The 16,612-nt window shown below is 40.3% G+C and overlaps 1 protein-coding gene across 15 annotated transcripts in view; it reads right to left on the bottom strand.

The window, feature by feature from the left end:
• Window positions 1-16,612, bottom strand: part of GUCY1A1 (guanylate cyclase 1 soluble subunit alpha 1) — a 66,434-nt gene that overhangs the window by 23,656 nt on the left and 26,166 nt on the right. For 7 of the 15 annotated variants that reach the window (XM_086346999.1, XM_086346998.1, XM_086347000.1 and 4 more), the window contains 3 exons: window positions 15,192-15,335; window positions 11,127-11,518; window positions 4,416-4,477 (listed from right to left, as the gene is read on the bottom strand). In XM_086346999.1, the coding sequence (XP_086203125.1) occupies window positions 4,416-4,477; window positions 11,127-11,384 (320 nt within the window). In that variant the 5' untranslated portion in view covers window positions 11,385-11,518; window positions 15,192-15,335. The remainder of the gene's footprint in view (window positions 1-4,415; window positions 4,478-11,126; window positions 11,519-15,191; window positions 15,336-16,612) is intronic. The other 8 variants (XM_086347007.1, XM_086347009.1, XM_086347002.1 and 5 more) reach the window with 2 other exon arrangements.

Below are 16,612 nucleotides of genomic sequence, written 5' to 3' on the forward strand. Positions count from 1 at the left end.
ACTGTCGAGTTTAAAGGATAGGAGCAGTGACATGTACAAACCAAATCAACGTTGGAAAACCCCCAAATATACATGACCTAGACTATTTCATCACTTTTCATAAAGCATATCTACCCTTGAGACTAACTTCATATAAGCTAATAGTACAAAGGTTTGTGCTGGCAGAAAACCCAATGGTACAAATGGCCAAGGATGATAATAAATCAGGATGGGCTTTTCTGATAAAACAACCAAGAAGAAAAATCTACCTACTGATGGATTTCACTTCTAAGTAAGTCCTTATTTATTTTTTAAAGCAAATACACAGTACGTGCTACTTTTAGGTTTTAGGTTCTATATATGTAACTATCAGGCATCATCACATTAAACTTTTATCCTTGATCTAATATAAAATTAGTAACTAAATAAATTTATTCCTTATTAAATTACTGAACTGCTTTAAGTAACACATGTTTATAATATACTTATATATTAATAATAATCAATATAATTTAATATATATGATTAATGATATATGATAATAGCATACATTTTGACTGATAGGATTTTGTAATTTCAACTGGACAACTTGTTGATTCATGTTTGCTTAATTGTTTTTTTGATGAGTTCTGATAGTGATAACTGATTAAAATCAAATTTACAAAACTACTAAAGCATATTAAAAGATACCCAAGTTATTTTGTGGTTCAGTTTGCTATTAGACAAGCCAAGATCACAAATAGGCATAAGTTGAAAATACTATATCAAACAGATTTCAATAAAGCATGATACATGTAGAGAAACTTCAAAAGAAAAAATTCTTGACAAGGAAAATCATCCCACTGGCTACTTGATCACATAAAGGTATACTGCTTATAACATGGGACAATAGACTGTTCAAAATTGGGAAACAAGTATGTCAAGGCTGTATGTTGTCACCCTGCTTATTTAACTTATGTGTAGAGTACAACATGTGAAATGCTGGGCTGGATGAATCACAAGCTGGAATCAAGACTGCTGGGAGAAATATCAACAACCTCCAATATGCAAATGATACCACTCTATGGCAGAAAGTAAAGAGGAACTAAAGAGCCTCTTGATTAGGGTGAAAGAGGAGAGTGAAAAATCTGGCTTAAAACTCAACATTCAAAAAACTAAGATCATAGCATCTGGTTCCATCACTTCATGGCAAATAGATGGGGGAAAAGTGAAAACAATGGCAAATTTTATTTTCTTGGGCTCCAAAATCACTGCAGACAGTGATTGCAGCCATGAAATTAAAGGATGCTTGCTCCTTGAAAGAAAAGTTATGACAAACCTAGACAACATGCTAAAAAGCAGAGACATCACTCTGCGGACAAAGATCCATCTGGTCAAAGCTATGGTTTTTCCAGTAGTCATGTTTGGATATGAGAGTTTCACCATAAAGAAGGCTGAGCACCAAAGAATTGATGCATTCAAATTGTGATGCTGGAGAAGATTCTTGAGAGTCCCTTGGACTACAAGGAGATCAAACCAGTCAATCCTAAAGGAAATCAACCTTGGACATTCATTGGAAGGACTGATGCTCAAGCTCCAATACTCTTTGCCACCTGATGCAAAGAGCCAACTCATTGGAATAAGACCCTGATGCCAGGAAAGACTGAGGGCAGGAGGAGAAGGTGGGCAACAAAGGATGAGATGGTTGCATGGCATCACCGACTCAATGGACATGAGTTTGAGCAAAGTCTGGGAGATAGGGAGAGGGAAGTGCTTCAGTCTGAAGCACTGGAGTGCTTCGGTCCATGGGGTCACAGAGAGTTGGACATGACTTAGCAACTGAACAACAACAGTCAGAAATATATTCTTATCTAAATAACTTGGGGATCAGGCTATGATATTACATCTAGTTTGAATTAGATACCCCCAACCCCTTGTTATATACTATATTAGTCAGTCTCCAGATTTGTTCCTTCTTCTCATTTAAGCAACTTTTTTTTTTTTGAAGAATTAGCCTAAAGCTGCTCAGAGGACTCTTCTGCCAATTCCCAGCAAAGCTTAGCTAAGTCAAACATCACACTGCTGCTGCTGCTGCTGCTGCTAAGTCACTTCAGTCGTGTCCGACTCTGTGCGACCCCATAGATGGCAACCCACCAGGCTCCTCCGTCCCTGGGATTCTCCAGGCAAGAATTCTGGAGTGGGTTGCCATTTCCTCCTCCAGTGCATGAAGGTGAAAAGTGAAAGTGAAGTCGCTCAGTCATGTCCGACTTGTAGCAACCCCATGGACATCATACAGTGCCATTCAAATTAAGTTCCTTAACTTTACCTTCAAAAAATTTAAAAATAAGGTGTATGTCTGCATGTACACCAGCAAATGTAAGTATGTTATACACACAGGCACACATACACCAGCCATGAATTCACACATGATGTGATCAAAAGGTCCTAGGAAAAGATAAAAGCAAAAGCTCAAAACCAACCCAAAAGGGTATCATAATGACTGAATAAAACTCATTCACTTAAAAATGGTGGTGGGTGTGCTGTATGACTCAGGGAACTCAAATCAGGGCTCTGTAACAACTTAAAGGGGTGGGAGAGGGAGGAAGATGGGAGGGAGGTTCAAGACGGAGGGGACGTATATATACCTATGGCTGATACATGTTGATGTTTGGCAGAAACCAACACAATTCTGTAAAGCAGTTATCCTTCAATTTAAAGATAAATAAATTTAAAATTTTAAAAATGGCGGTGGGTGGGAAAGTGAAGTTCCCCTCAGCAGTCAGCACAGTGCCCTCAGTAGAAATGGCAGCCAACCTGCCAGAAAGATGGGGAAAAAGGCCCCACATAGCCAAGAACTAAAGAAACAAAGCAGAGAGAAGCCATTTGGCATTATCAGCAGGCAGTCTCATAAGAGAAAAAGTCCCTCTTCTTATTTCAACAGTGGTATAATCATTAGGACACTTTAACAGTATGATAATGCTTTAAGAAGTCAAAGAAGAGGTAAAAAGATTTTTCAAAATTTCAAATAAAATCATTTTTTTAAGTTTTGAGGTTTGTTTTTTTTTTTTTCAGGAGCTCCATCGCTGGGAACACATCCTAATTGAATATCAGCATCGAGCTTAGGCACATTTCAGGACACCAAGCCCTGGGAATAAATTCTGAGTCAACTGGCTGCCAAGGCCTCAGGCAGACAGACAGAGTAGCACAGCTCCAGGACTTGCTGGCTATCTTATCAGCCGGACTGAGAATTAAGGTCAGAGGCTTCTGGAATGCTGTCCATATCACTCTGCAAACACAGCTTCTGTCAGACACATAGATTCACACTCTCTTTGGATCTGTCTCTGACCCCTTCTTGGCTTGCCTGCTGCCTGAAGCCTGGGACCAGTTAGTCAGCGAGTGAAATTAAGCCCAGAAAACGCACAGAGCAGATGATCCCCTCCTGAGCAGCAGATGGATAAATGTATAAAATATTCCTGACAAAGGTACTGGTTTGCAAAAGTTGCAAATTCAATTCTGAAATTTGAATGCAAGTGTTTATTGTAGTATTTACACAGCAAATAATCCTTCAATTTCTGGGAAACCAAAACAAAGCCAAATCAAGTTTTCCACCAACAGTAAATGTGCCAAGATGTATTTGTAAAATGAACTCTAAAAATCAGGGTTTGTTTGTTTGTTTTTAATTCACCTTATATATGAAACTGCTACAGAAAGCTTTCTTAAAGAAAGTTTCAAAGACAAAGTAGAAGAAAAAGTACAAATGGAATAGGTATTTGAATATCAGTATAATCGGTATAACCAAGCTAGTTAGGAAAAGACCAAAACACCTCCCTAAGGACTGATCCAGCTGCTGCCCCACTCCTGAGTTGCCCACCTCTTACTCCCACATCCTTCCCTGCTGATGTGGGAGCTAAAAATTTAACCTGTGCAATATTGTAAAATAATCAGCCTCCAATTAAAATAAGTTAATTAATTTTAAAAAATTGTGGCTTAGGCTGGGGCAAAGGGACAGGCAGGCTGCACTGGGACCTAGCCCCAGATTCTTGGCACTGTTCTTCAAGCAGGAGTCTGCTCTGATCTATGCCTTAACTTTGTTAAATATTTCAGAAATTACACCCTAGCAGAAAAGAATAGGCCTTTTGGGAGTTTACTAAATGGAGAAGCACAGGGTAACATGGTTAAAATCACGGGCTCTGAAAAACCCAGGCTTGAAACTCCATTCTGTCATTTCCTAAACAGCTATAAAATTCTAGACATTTTATAGAAACCTGAGCTTAGTGACATAAGAACTGTGAAAAATGAACACATTTCCTTTCAGATTAGTGGCAGCTCAAATGCTTAGCCCAGTTCCTACATACCAAAGTGATTCATATATGCGAGACACCACTAAGCGCTGGTTATTAGAAGCTGTGACAGTGATTGTAACAGGAGATTCATGCAACTGAAATGATTCAATTTACCTGTTTTCCTTTATTTTGTGTTTTGCCAATGTTCTCTGAAGGGCAAGGTTCAGACGCTCAAACTGAAAATTGAAAAGAAAAGTTTTAAACACTCCCTTAAATAATCATTTTCTTGAAGACACGTATTTCACAAAAATTTCTTCTGAGAGCTTGTCAGGAAGAAGCAGAAGCATTGCTACTTTAAAGACAAGTGTAGTTGAACTACCCCTGTGGAAAAGAGGACTGATTTTCAACAGCTCTCACATTTGGGAAGAAGCCAACCACTCAGACTGACTTGAATCTGGATGTGAGCTGTGTCCCTGGTGGGTGGCTCCAACAGCCACCGAGCTGGAATCACACAAGAGACTCAGTTTGGTGAAGTCAGGCACCCCTTCCTCCAGGTCAGGAAATCCCTTGGACGTGCAGCCAGGACTTCAGTCTCAACGGGGCTCAAGCCAGGAGACCCTCTTTCCTTCCACAGACCCATAGCAGCCCCCTACCCTATGCTGAGATCCTCCACCCTCCCACAACCTCACATTCTGCTCATGTATCATTCCTGTCTCTTCCTTCTCTAGAAACTCCAAGCATCTGTCTCTTCCCTTTCTTTTATCCCTTAAATCCAATCTGTCACCGAGTTCAGTTGATTACTGACTGAAACAAATCTTGGATTTCCCCAAACTTGTACTCATTTCTTTTCCTTGAACAAACAATCTTCACAAAATACTTAACAGTGTTCTTCTCTTTTACTGATTTCTGAGTATCTCATGAATCTTCCTAGATTGCAAAATACTTGTATGTAAGCCTGCATAGTTTTAAATACTGGTTGATAATTAATATCTCTTAGCAGCTTGCTCTCCCTAACCAGTTAATAAGTGGAAAGTAAATCATTGGTAACTTCTTTACATTCCATAAAAAAAAAAAAAAGTTCTATGTATCTGCATGTGTATACAGCCACCTTCTGTAGTTTATCCAGAGGACAGTGGAGAATTCTCTGGCTCTGTGCCAAGTTGTGAAATTCCTTTTTCCTTAAGAACTATTTATATCCCTCTTGTAAGACAGTAAAGTCAAGCAAAATCGACCAAGATTCTGTTTTAATGAAATTATGAAAAGAACTTTTGGTTTCTAAAGAGCATATATTAGTAGAATTTAAATGTGAAATTTCTTGAAAGACAATATAAGTGCTGAAAAGAAATAAAATAGAACTTAAATTTACCCATATAACAATTTTTCTGATGGTTTAGATAAGGAGCGAGAGACAGAAGGGCTGGAGGGTGCTGGGCCAGCAGGCAGATTCTGAGCAAGGGCCCAGCACCCTGTGGCAAAGGGTGATTGCCTGGCAGGCAGAGAGCAGGTCTGGGAAAGGAAGGAAGAAGGAAACATTAGACTTGAGACCCTAAAGGAAGCAGAAGCAGACAGCCTAGGCTGCTTAAGAAGGCTTCAATATTTCAAGGGCATTTTTTTGCTGTTTTTTTCTTATTCTTATGTATTGCTTTTTATTTCTGTAGGTTATATTCTTTTAAGTGGAATCCTTAAAATCTATGGATTTCCAGTAGCTCTTTCCAGATCAATTTCATAAGAGTTTGTAGCCATTGTCACTCCATCAGTTATATATAAGACTGCCAGTGTCAGCTTCACCCCATCAAGGGTCTTTGACTTCATAGAGAGTGACTCTGGAATCACGAACACCAGCAAGTCTTTGTGGATGAAAGCCCATGAAACTCTGGGTTGCTGGGAGTTTTGCCCTTCTCTAAAACCTAATCAGACAGAAAGTGTGTGCATGCGTGCATGCTCAGTCACATCTGACTCTTTGTGACCCGACAGACTGTAGCCTGGCAGATTCCTCTATCCATGAGATTTCCCAAGAAAGAATACTGGAGTGGGTTGCCATTTCCTCCTCCAGGGGATCTTCCCCACCCAGGGACAGAAGCTGCGTCTCCCACAACTCTCATGTTGGCAGGCAGATTTTTTACAACTGAGCCATCTGGAAGAGGGGTCATCAGTGACATGATGGTCACTGCCTGCACAGAAGATCTTGGTTGTCCTTCAAGCATTTGCAACCTGACATTTTTTTTTTCTTATTTTCTGTCTTCTCCACTAGAATAGAGACTCCAAAAGGACAGGGAAGATCTGTTTAGCTCACCACCGCATGTTGGGCACCTAGAAAGTACCTGGTCACAGGAGATGCTACCTACATACTGATGGAATGAAGGAAGAAAGGAATGAATGCACATCATCTCCCCTGTCAGCCATTCCAAGTCCTGAAGGCTTAGTCTGTAACATGTGTATCAGTGAAGCAATATAACTCAGTACAGAGATGTTACCATTGCAGCTTGCTCAAAAACACAATTTATATTATTTCAAGTTAAAATAATTTTAATTACATTTGCTTATACATGATTTATGGCTCTGACCAGGAACTTGGGATGGGCAACAAGGAAAGAAAATCCATCCATTTCTGCCCCTGAAGACTTTCTCCTTCCTCACCTCAAGTACTAGTGGAAATATCACCATCCTCTCTCCTCTTGACCTTTTGGTTAAACACTAGGACACGTTTTTACCATTCTCAGTCTGTATTCTTCCTGGTCTTTCATTTCCTTCCCACTGCCACCAGAAACTTCTTTTTCTTGTCCTTTCCTCCTAACATATATGCTGTCATTGTAAGAAAGGACAAATGGTCCCTCTCTCATTGCTGGACTTCCTAGAACAGGTGTCTTCCTGACTTTCTATGCTGAATCAGAACTTAGGACCCACTGTATAGCTTAGGGCCCTCTACTCAATATTCTGTAATAGCCTATAAGAGGAAAGAACCTGAAAAAAGAATGAATATAAGTATATGTATAATTGACTCACTTTTCTGTACACCTGAAACTAGCACAACATTGTAAGTCAACTCTACTCCAATAAAACTTTTTTTAAAAAAGAATTTGCTTTTTTTAAGTAAAAAGTTCTGAAGTCCTAGCCAAGCTGTAGCCGCATACGTTAGTGATATTACAGCTTAACAGGCTTTGGTGTCTGCTTTCATCATACACCATTGCTCCTCTGGAAACTGTTATAAATTCAAGATAAGACAAAACAAAACCCACAAGTTTTTCAGACAAAACATTTATTGGTAAAGGCTGCTGGTGCCTAGAGCTTCCTACCTTGGTGCTAAGGCTTCTCGAACACATCCTGAGCCTACACCCTGAGATGATGTAGATCACAAGAATGTCAGGAGCAGGACTCAACTTCCCTGAGATCTCACGCCTTAGGATACAGAATCAACGACTGCAGGATGGCCCTGGAGGATACCAGTATATTAACACTTCAGGTACAACTGCCATTTCATCCAGTATTGCTGGGAACACTCTGAATGGAATTTCATAGGTCTGGTTTATGGATTAGTGGCTACTTCAGATGATTTTTAACTTTTCTGCATTTTTTCTTTTTGCCTAGAGACTACATTAAGAAAGCTTATTTTTATGTAAGAGCGAAGAAAAGTCATTGAAAGGTTTTGAGTATGGCAGGACCTGGGATGGAATGTTTTCTATAGTTCTTCATGTTCTTCTAGACCAAGGAAATTTTAGCTCATAAGCATAATGGAATACTACTTCTTTTTTTCTTCTTGCAACCCAATATTCCACAACACCTTCAGAGACTTCAGGAGTTCCTTCAAGCCCCCTTCATCTCACAAGGTGTGTGATTTGGGATAATATCCTTCACAGAAGCGTGTGCTGCTGTGTGCTGTGCTGTCGCTTCAGCCCCGTGTCTGACTCTTTGCGACCCTAGGAACTGTAGCCCATCAGGCTCCTCTGTCCACGGGATTCTCCAGGCAAGAACACTGGAGTGGGTTAGCCATGTTCTCCTCCAGGGGATCTTCCCAACCCAGGGACCGAACCCGCATCTCTTATGTCTCCTGCACTGGCAGGTGGGTTCTGTATAACTAGTGCCACCTGAGAAGCCCTCATATAAGCATATGTGACTCAATTTAGTTCAGGGAATGGGTTCTGATTTGCTACAACTGTGGCTAAGATCATGCTGCAGTTATTTTAAAAACACTCTGCTTGAGGAGCTTACAGGATTATCGGGGAGAATTTCCATGAAAAATCAGCTAATAATAAAATAGAAGAGCAACAGATTATGAATGAGGTGCAGAGACCTTTCCATCTCCCCTAGTTATCTTAAAGCAAGTGATCTAACTTTTACGTGTCTTAATTTCTTCAAACAAATGAAAAGTTTGCACTAGATGAGCTATAAGACCTTTGTAACCTACGATTCCATGACTCTGGAATGCCATCTCCCACTCTAAATCTTCTAAGGATAATGAACTATAATACTTGTCCCCCATAAAACATAACTGGAGTTTACATCTTATTATCAAAAACAAGAATGAGGATGCCATCAAATGCTATCTGGAGTCTCTTCTTTGGGGCTACGGATGGGACTGAAACTGAACAGTAAGCTAAGCATTAAATCTGTCCACTTAAAAAAGATCAGTTTTTTAAAAAGCCCTATTTAATCAAAGACACCTAGATGTTTGAATAGCTGATGAAGTAATCTAGTTTGGTTGCTATTCAGCATGAATGTACCCAGCCCTGGGATGTTCACTAAAATGTGAATGAAAATGGCCTCAGTTGTGGGAAAGAGTCCTGGTTCTTCAGGTCAAGGGCAGACCTCTTGCTTCCTGGAAGTCCTCAGCCTGGCTTTCTCTACTACATGACAGCACACTCAAAGCTATGAGCCCGCAAACAAACGACACACATTATCCTAAATAAAGGAAAATAAGAACGCATATATTTGATATTCTGAATGTTTTTAAAAGAGATTCCAATATGTGCATGACTTCCATTGTAGGAATTCAGAATTTATCAAACAAAATAATAAAGCCAACAGGGTAATGATAGGACCTGGGGAAAGCATGGCCGCTCTCCAGGTTCCCAACCTCACCATCTGCTCATCCCTGTGCTCTGCCCTTGGAAATGAGGGTGCCAACCGCTTCCCAGACTGACACCAACCAACTGCCTGGGAAGAGCTGCATCCCTCATCCTAGTCAATGCTGGCTGCTGGTGACTGGAGCGGGGAGACTGTAATTAAATATTTCCATCTCAAAGGCCACTAGCCAGTCTACTACTGTGCTTATCTTATATTTGAAATAAGTTCCCTCAACTTCCTGCCAATTCTAATTTATCCATTCTTCAAACTTCAAGTCTCTTCTTTGCCCGTTGAGCCCATATTGCTGACAGCAGTAATTGCTATATCTTTCAAAAGCTGTGTGACTTTAGTCAAGTCACTTAGCCTCTCAGGTCCTTCTTGGGAATTAAACAAGGTTACCTCTGAAGTTCCTTCCAGTCCTAAAAGTCAGCAGCCTGTGGTCCTTCAGTGTTTCTCACAAGGCAAAGGGTTGGTGTGGAGTCAATTAAAAATCATCAATAAATTATGAGAGCCAGAATCTGATTTTTTCAATGCCCAATCTCCTAGGCTAAGTGAATGTGCATAAAACTGTGAACACTGATAGAAGGAGGAAGACACACCATGAAGACTTTCAGTGGCTCTTCTCTTTAGGCCCATGGAGTGAGGAGCTCTCCACATGCCCTGTCTATTCCAAACATATTTTACCTAATTAGGTCTATGGCCTGTCCCCAGCATTCCCTGTTTTCTCTTTTTCCCCCAGTTTTATTGAGAAATAATTGACATACATCACTGTTTAAGTTTACGCATACAGCATGACACCTTGATTTACCTATAGTGTGAAATGATGGCCCCAATAGGCTCAGCTAACATGCATCGTCTCATACAGATGCAGAACAAAGAAAAGAAAGGAAAACAAAAAACTTTCTCTCTGTGATGAGAACCCAGATAACCTTCCTACACACCACACAGGATGGCAGGGTCACCATGAGTTACACCCATGGTACTCATTTATCTTATCTTCCAGCATCTCTGGACCACCTTCCTCTAATCCCCTTCCCCTTCCCCTGCCTCTGGGGACCACATGCATCATCTCTTTTTCTATGAGTTATTGTTGTTTTTCAATATTCCACGTATGAGACCATACAGTGTCTTTCCTGAATCCCTTTAAGGGTGGTGCTCCAGATCTCAAAACAGCATTAGGCTGTGCCGCCCACAGACCTACACCAAGACATGTCCAAAGTGGTGACAGAGGTGTCATGAACAGGCCTGTGACCCTGTCCAACACAGCAGGACAAGGGTGGGTCTTCCCACCTCAGCAAGTTGGCGGGAACAGATGATGCTCTTAGGAATTAGATGAGGGAAACCCAGCAGAGAATAAGTTATTCTCCAAGGAATTTAGCTCTTAAAAAATAGCTAATGAATCCATAAAAAAAAAAAGCTTGCCATCCATAAGTAACTAATGGGTCCTGGTGGGTGGTGAAAGCTGTGGATTATTTCACCTAATGCTTGTGCAAACTCTAGGGACCCGGGATTGTGAGCATGTCTATTTTCAGATAAGGATGCTGAGGCCAAGAGGATGAAACAGCTGCTCAAAGTCATAAAGCTTGTCAGAGTGCAGGATGCTTTGGAAAAGAATGCAAGACTGTAAACATTTTAAGATTAAACACAATTTAAGAAAATGATTGCTTTTTAAAAATGTTTTTAAATGTTTTCAGAAAATTGTCAAATTGTCTACATCTACTATAGCCTTGAAAGTGAGAAAGTGAGTGTTCACATTTTCCTTAGGAAAACACCCTATTACCATTTTCAAAATGTCAGTAAGATCTTGAAAGGGCAGGCACTCACCTCTGGGAAAATCAGTTTGCAAATACTCTCTGCCAAAGTGTGAAGATAGACCCGGCTGCGGCTGGTCTTCCTCCGGGGAAGCCTTCCGGGAGGGTTCTTGTCGGGGACACCTGGACAGACGCCTGGCTGCCCTGGGGTCGATGCTGGCCCACTCCCTGTGGCTTCCCCCAAGGGCTCTCTGGGGACCTGCCCCGGGGCCAGCAGGGAGAAAGGGCAGTCCCCCGTGATCTGCAGGTCCTTCAGCTTTGCGCAGAACATGGTGATTGCTCCTGGGCCTGGTTCTTCTTACCAGGATGGACACACAGAAGCCACTAGCGGACCAGAGATGCTGATGACCAGGGAGTCCAGGGGCTGCAGAAGGTCAGAGGAGAAAGAGGAGTGACTCTGTATTCCTATGGAAAGAGAAAAATACAGGTATGAAAAAGTGAAGACCAAACAGTCCTATGTCATTTGCAAGTTAAAAAAAAAAAATCTGGTGCAAATGTCCATTATAAAATGGATGGAACATTTGGTAAAGATCTTATTTCCTATGTGTGCATTCCAGTATACTAGAAAAATACTTGCTTTTAGTATTTTAATATTTTTCAAATAGAATATAATTTTCTCCAAAATGTCTTTAGCACAAACTACTGATTCCCATTTTTGTAGCCCATTTGGTCTCATTTGATTCCACAAGGGTGAAATATTGTGGTTTTATGACAGAAGCGGGAGAAGGCAATGGCACCCCACTCCAGTGCTGTTGCCCGGAAAATCCCATGGACAGAGAGGCCTGGTAGGCTGCAGTCCATGGGGTCGCTAAGAGTCAGACACGACTGAGTGACTTCACTTTCACTTTCCACTTTCATGCATTGGAGAAGGAAATGGCAACCCACTCCAGTGTTCTTGCCTGGAGAATCCCATGGACAAAGAAGCCTGCTAGGCTGCAGTCCATGGGGTTGCACAGAGTCGGACACGACTGAAGCGACTTGGCAGCATGACAGAAGCTGGGTCTCAAACTATGTCATATCACTGCTCATACTACTAAATTCTCATTAGTCTGTATTTTCTAAAAAATCAGAATAGCATGCATAATGTCTCCTAAACATACCCAAAGAAAAAAATGTATATAATGATGCCCAAGTATATGTTGTTAGATCTGAAATATTGTCTTTTACATGAAAAAAATTAATTGAAATGATTACTGACAAAGAGACTTATCTCTATAAATAGTAAAATATTTTTAAAATATCACCAAAATGAAAAACAAATAATATTTTTTCAAAAGACTCCTGATTCCTAAGAATAGGCCATTGGATTTACAGGAGACTTTGAATCCAAATCCAGATGACACTGGAGTAATCCAAGAAGGCCTCTCTTTCTAGGAGTCCCCAAAGTCAGGAGCATGACCCTTCTGGCCAATTTTCCCCTGTACTTTTGTTTTTGTTGATGTTGTAATGGAGTCTCCACACAATTCACAACCCATGTCTCATTAACTTTTCAGTGGAACCATCTGGTTGTAAATTCAGCTTGTCAACAATACAGTGATGTTGATTAACTGAGTCCACCAGCTATTTCGATACTTGGAAAATCAAAAAACTCAAAAAAGAGGGAAAAAGAATACATGGTCTGGTACAGTGCTAAGAACCCTGTATTTACATTTAAGCTTCACAGCAACCACTTGAAATAGGTATTCTTATCACCAGTGGGTCAGAGGCTCAACGTTTGTGTCATCTTTGATTTGAAATGCTAGAAAGTGCAAGAGCTATGATTCAAACATAGGTCCATCTGATTCCACAGCCAATGGGTTTCCATTAACTCAAACTCATATATTAACAAGTTACACTTGTTTCTAAACAATCAGGCTTAGTTTATACACTGGAATTAATTTATCTTGAAGATATGGTTTATAAGTTTACATTAGAAAGCAAATAAGAACGTAATTATCCTGCTTGCTGGCTGGTGGTACTTGAATCATGAAAAGGATTATACTTCAGTCTTCGGAATTGGAGTTCAATTATTTTGTGTCTTTTCTATGCACCTCAGTGCTCTTAGTATGTTCCTAATGTATATAACATCAGCTTATAATTTTTCACAGATAAATTACTGATAGGCTTAGAACAATGTACAATTCATTTCCCAAACTGGGACAAACAAGGAAGCTGAATTCACATCTGACAGCCCCTGGGGTGTTGCTGGGTTATCAGGTTTGGGGAAGATGATGGATGCTGACAGGCCAGAAGAAACTGCTGGAACTCTCTGCTTCTTTTTATTTTTTAATTTTTATTTTATATTGGAGTATAATTGATTTACAATGTTGTGTTAGTTTCAGGTGTACAGCAAAATAGTTCAGTTTTACATATACATGTATCTATTCTTTTTCAGATTCTTTTCCCTTAGTGTGTATCTTTTTTTTTTATTTTTTTAATTGAATCATAGATGCTTTACAGAATTTTGTTGTTTTTTGTCAAATCTCAACATGATTATCAGCCATAGGTATACATTTAATCCAAACTCCTAGTTTATCCCTCCCCCTTTACCATTTGGTAACCATAAGTTTGCTTTCTATGTCTGTGAGTCTGTTTCTGTTTTGTAAATAAGTTCATTTGTATCATTTTCAAAGATTTCACCTACGTGACTCTGTTTCTTAAAGTCAAACCCCAAATCTGTGTTCACACATAATTTATGAATCTTCAGGAAAGTACAAAGGGAGATCCTTTCAGCATTAAGGAGCAGAAACCATATTCTGCCAGCAGAGAAGAGGGCATGGTCTATCTCAGAGGCTGCTGGGTGCCTAGAGGTGATCTGGTGATGGAGGACCGGTTACTGGATTCAGAAAGACCTGCAGATCTACAGCTCTCCACCAAGATCTGTTTAAGATTCAGTTCTACAAGTAGCTGTTTCTTAGTCTTTAATGTTTCTCAACAACACTATTGAGTAGTCATGCTAAGTCACTTCAGTCCTGTCCGAGTCTTTGTGACCCTATGGACTGTAGCCCGCCAGGCTTCTTTGTCTTTGGGATTCTCCAGCCAAGAATACTGGAGTCGATTGCCATTTCCTACTTGAGGGGATCTTCCGGTCCAGGGATCAAACCCACGTCTCATATTACTACTTATCAACTCCTGTCCTCCGGCATGGTGTAGATCAGGGGTCCAACCTCCCCATAAAGGCAGAGTGGGTCACTTCAGCTTGTGGTCAATGCCTCAACTCTGCCACTGCAGCAGATACACAGAGGAGAGAGCATGGACATGGTCCCATGAAAACAGGCTGCACAGACCATAGTACTGACTCGTGTTTGCAAAAAGCTAAGCAACTTAGATGAAGCGTTTTAATACAAATATAATTTTAACCATGGGGTTAGAGTTACTTCCTCATCACCTCTTCCCAGTCCCAAAATAGAGAACCTCTCTGGATTCAGTTTTGCACAACTTGAAAGTAATTAAGAAGAGTCTAGTAGATAATTCTAAATAAATATTTATTAATAAAAATCAAAATACCATTATTTTATGTGAATTTTTAGGAAGAAAAATTTTATTAATTGAATGTCATAGTTTCAGTTACATAAAAATATAATACAATAACTAGAAAAGAGGGCACTTAAAAAAAGGCCATAAAAATAGATTATATGTTGGAGCTGATGCGGGTCTGGAATTTCTTCCTAAAATCAGTTATTTTGGTACATATTATAATTTTAGTATTGGACAGAGGATTCCGACATAATGTAGTTTATGAAAATTCTTCCTTTATGCTTAATCTTCTATTTAAATTGGATTTCAACCCTTGTTCTCAAACCCAATATTTTATCCTCTTCTCTTCAATCTCATTAGAGCAGGACACAACTGACCAGTCAGACTTCCTGGAAATTCTTTTTTCTCCAATATGACACAGTGCTCTAATTTCCAGCCAATGTGCCTAACATTTTTTTTTAATTAAAGTAAAAACAGCAACAGGAAACAAATTGTGGTTACTTCAAGATCAGTTAAGTGTTTAGTCTCATTAAATCACATATGTATCAACAAACTAATTAGCGTCCCTCGTCTGTGCAGCTGATGAAATTACACTACGAACAGATGCAGCCAATGCCAATACCTTGGAGACTCGTGTTTGTCAGTCATTTGCCAGGTTGCCAGGAAGACAGACTATGCTCTTCAAGGGAACCAGTGATGATTCTTTTGTAAAACACCAGCAGCAACTTCAGAAATGGTTGGGTCAGTTCCTGAATGCAGTACAGAGCTGGGTGTAGATGTGGTAGTGACATGGGAGGGAAAAAAACAAGTGAATTGAAGTGATAAATTTGGTGACAAGGCCTTGGCAGGCAGTGGGAGAGATATTCTCAGAAATTCAAAGAGGTATTTGCCATTCCCCAGGCTGATGATTAAACAGCCTCCAAATTGACTGAATGCTTTCTCCCTTTACTGGTAAGTTATTAATTCCTCTAGAGTGACAATAAAGACCTATTGACCTCATATCAATAACCAGGATGCAAAAACAGTATATATATGTATATGTAGAACTGTTCACTGGCTGTACACCTGAAACTAACACAGCATTATAAATCAACTATACTCCAATATAATTTTTTTTAAATAACCAGGATGCATTGCTGTGTAGGTAATGAGATACTCCATCATTAACCTCTAAGGAAAGAATTAAGCACAAACCCTTGTTTTCCACATGTGAAAAACCTGGGGGGTGGGGAGTGCGGGGGAGGGAAGCACCTCACACGTACTCTCTCACACAGAAAGCTTGTTTTACAATAGCAGGTCACATGCCAGGCTTAGCACCCAGCCATACCGAAATCTGTGATTCAAGAAATATGTGTTTTAAGATTAAATTCCAAAGTCCAGATATAGAACAGTAGCTGAAAGAGAGACCTTCAAAACAAACCCCCTCGGTAAGGATAAAGTGTGCATGCCCCACCCAAATTGTAACAACCATCTTCATAAACAAATGTCAAGAAGGCAGCTTAACATTCAGAACATCGAACGTTTTCATTCCTCCAAAGCTGAAAAATTGTTCAATAATATTTCAAAAATCAGGCCTTCAAAATGTGTTTCTTTTCACTTGGCAGGAAGCAATATTTACAGAACAGTCCCCTGTGACAGACCAGGGAAGCTGGACAAAGTAGTAGAAAAACTGTGCCTCCCTGACTGGAGGGAAAGGGCAGGGGAGAGCCGGCTTCCTTCATGCCGCCCCTGCTCCCAGCTCCAATGCCAGCTCTGCTGCTTTTTCCAGTCACAGCCCCGTGCAGCACTCAGCCCGTTTACACAAGATTTATTCTTCCACCGACCAGGCTCTGGCTTTGCTTTCACCGTGTCACCCAAACCTCCTTGCTAAATTCAGCCATGAGCTCCTGAAAGTTAAACCTCCAAACACACCTGACCTTCCCCTGGCATTTTGCTTTTCGTAAGCTCCATTCCCACAGATTGTCTGATGCACTGGCTTGCGTCTTGCTTCCTGCTTCATCCCTTCATTTGTTCACGTTCCAGTCTACTCAACAAGCATTTATG

Source organism: Bos grunniens, chromosome 17, assembly GCF_055505025.1.
Source record: "Bos grunniens cultivar Pamir isolate PY7600 chromosome 17, Bosgru_T2T1.0, whole genome shotgun sequence".
Lineage (NCBI taxonomy): Eukaryota > Metazoa > Chordata > Mammalia > Artiodactyla > Bovidae > Bos > Bos grunniens.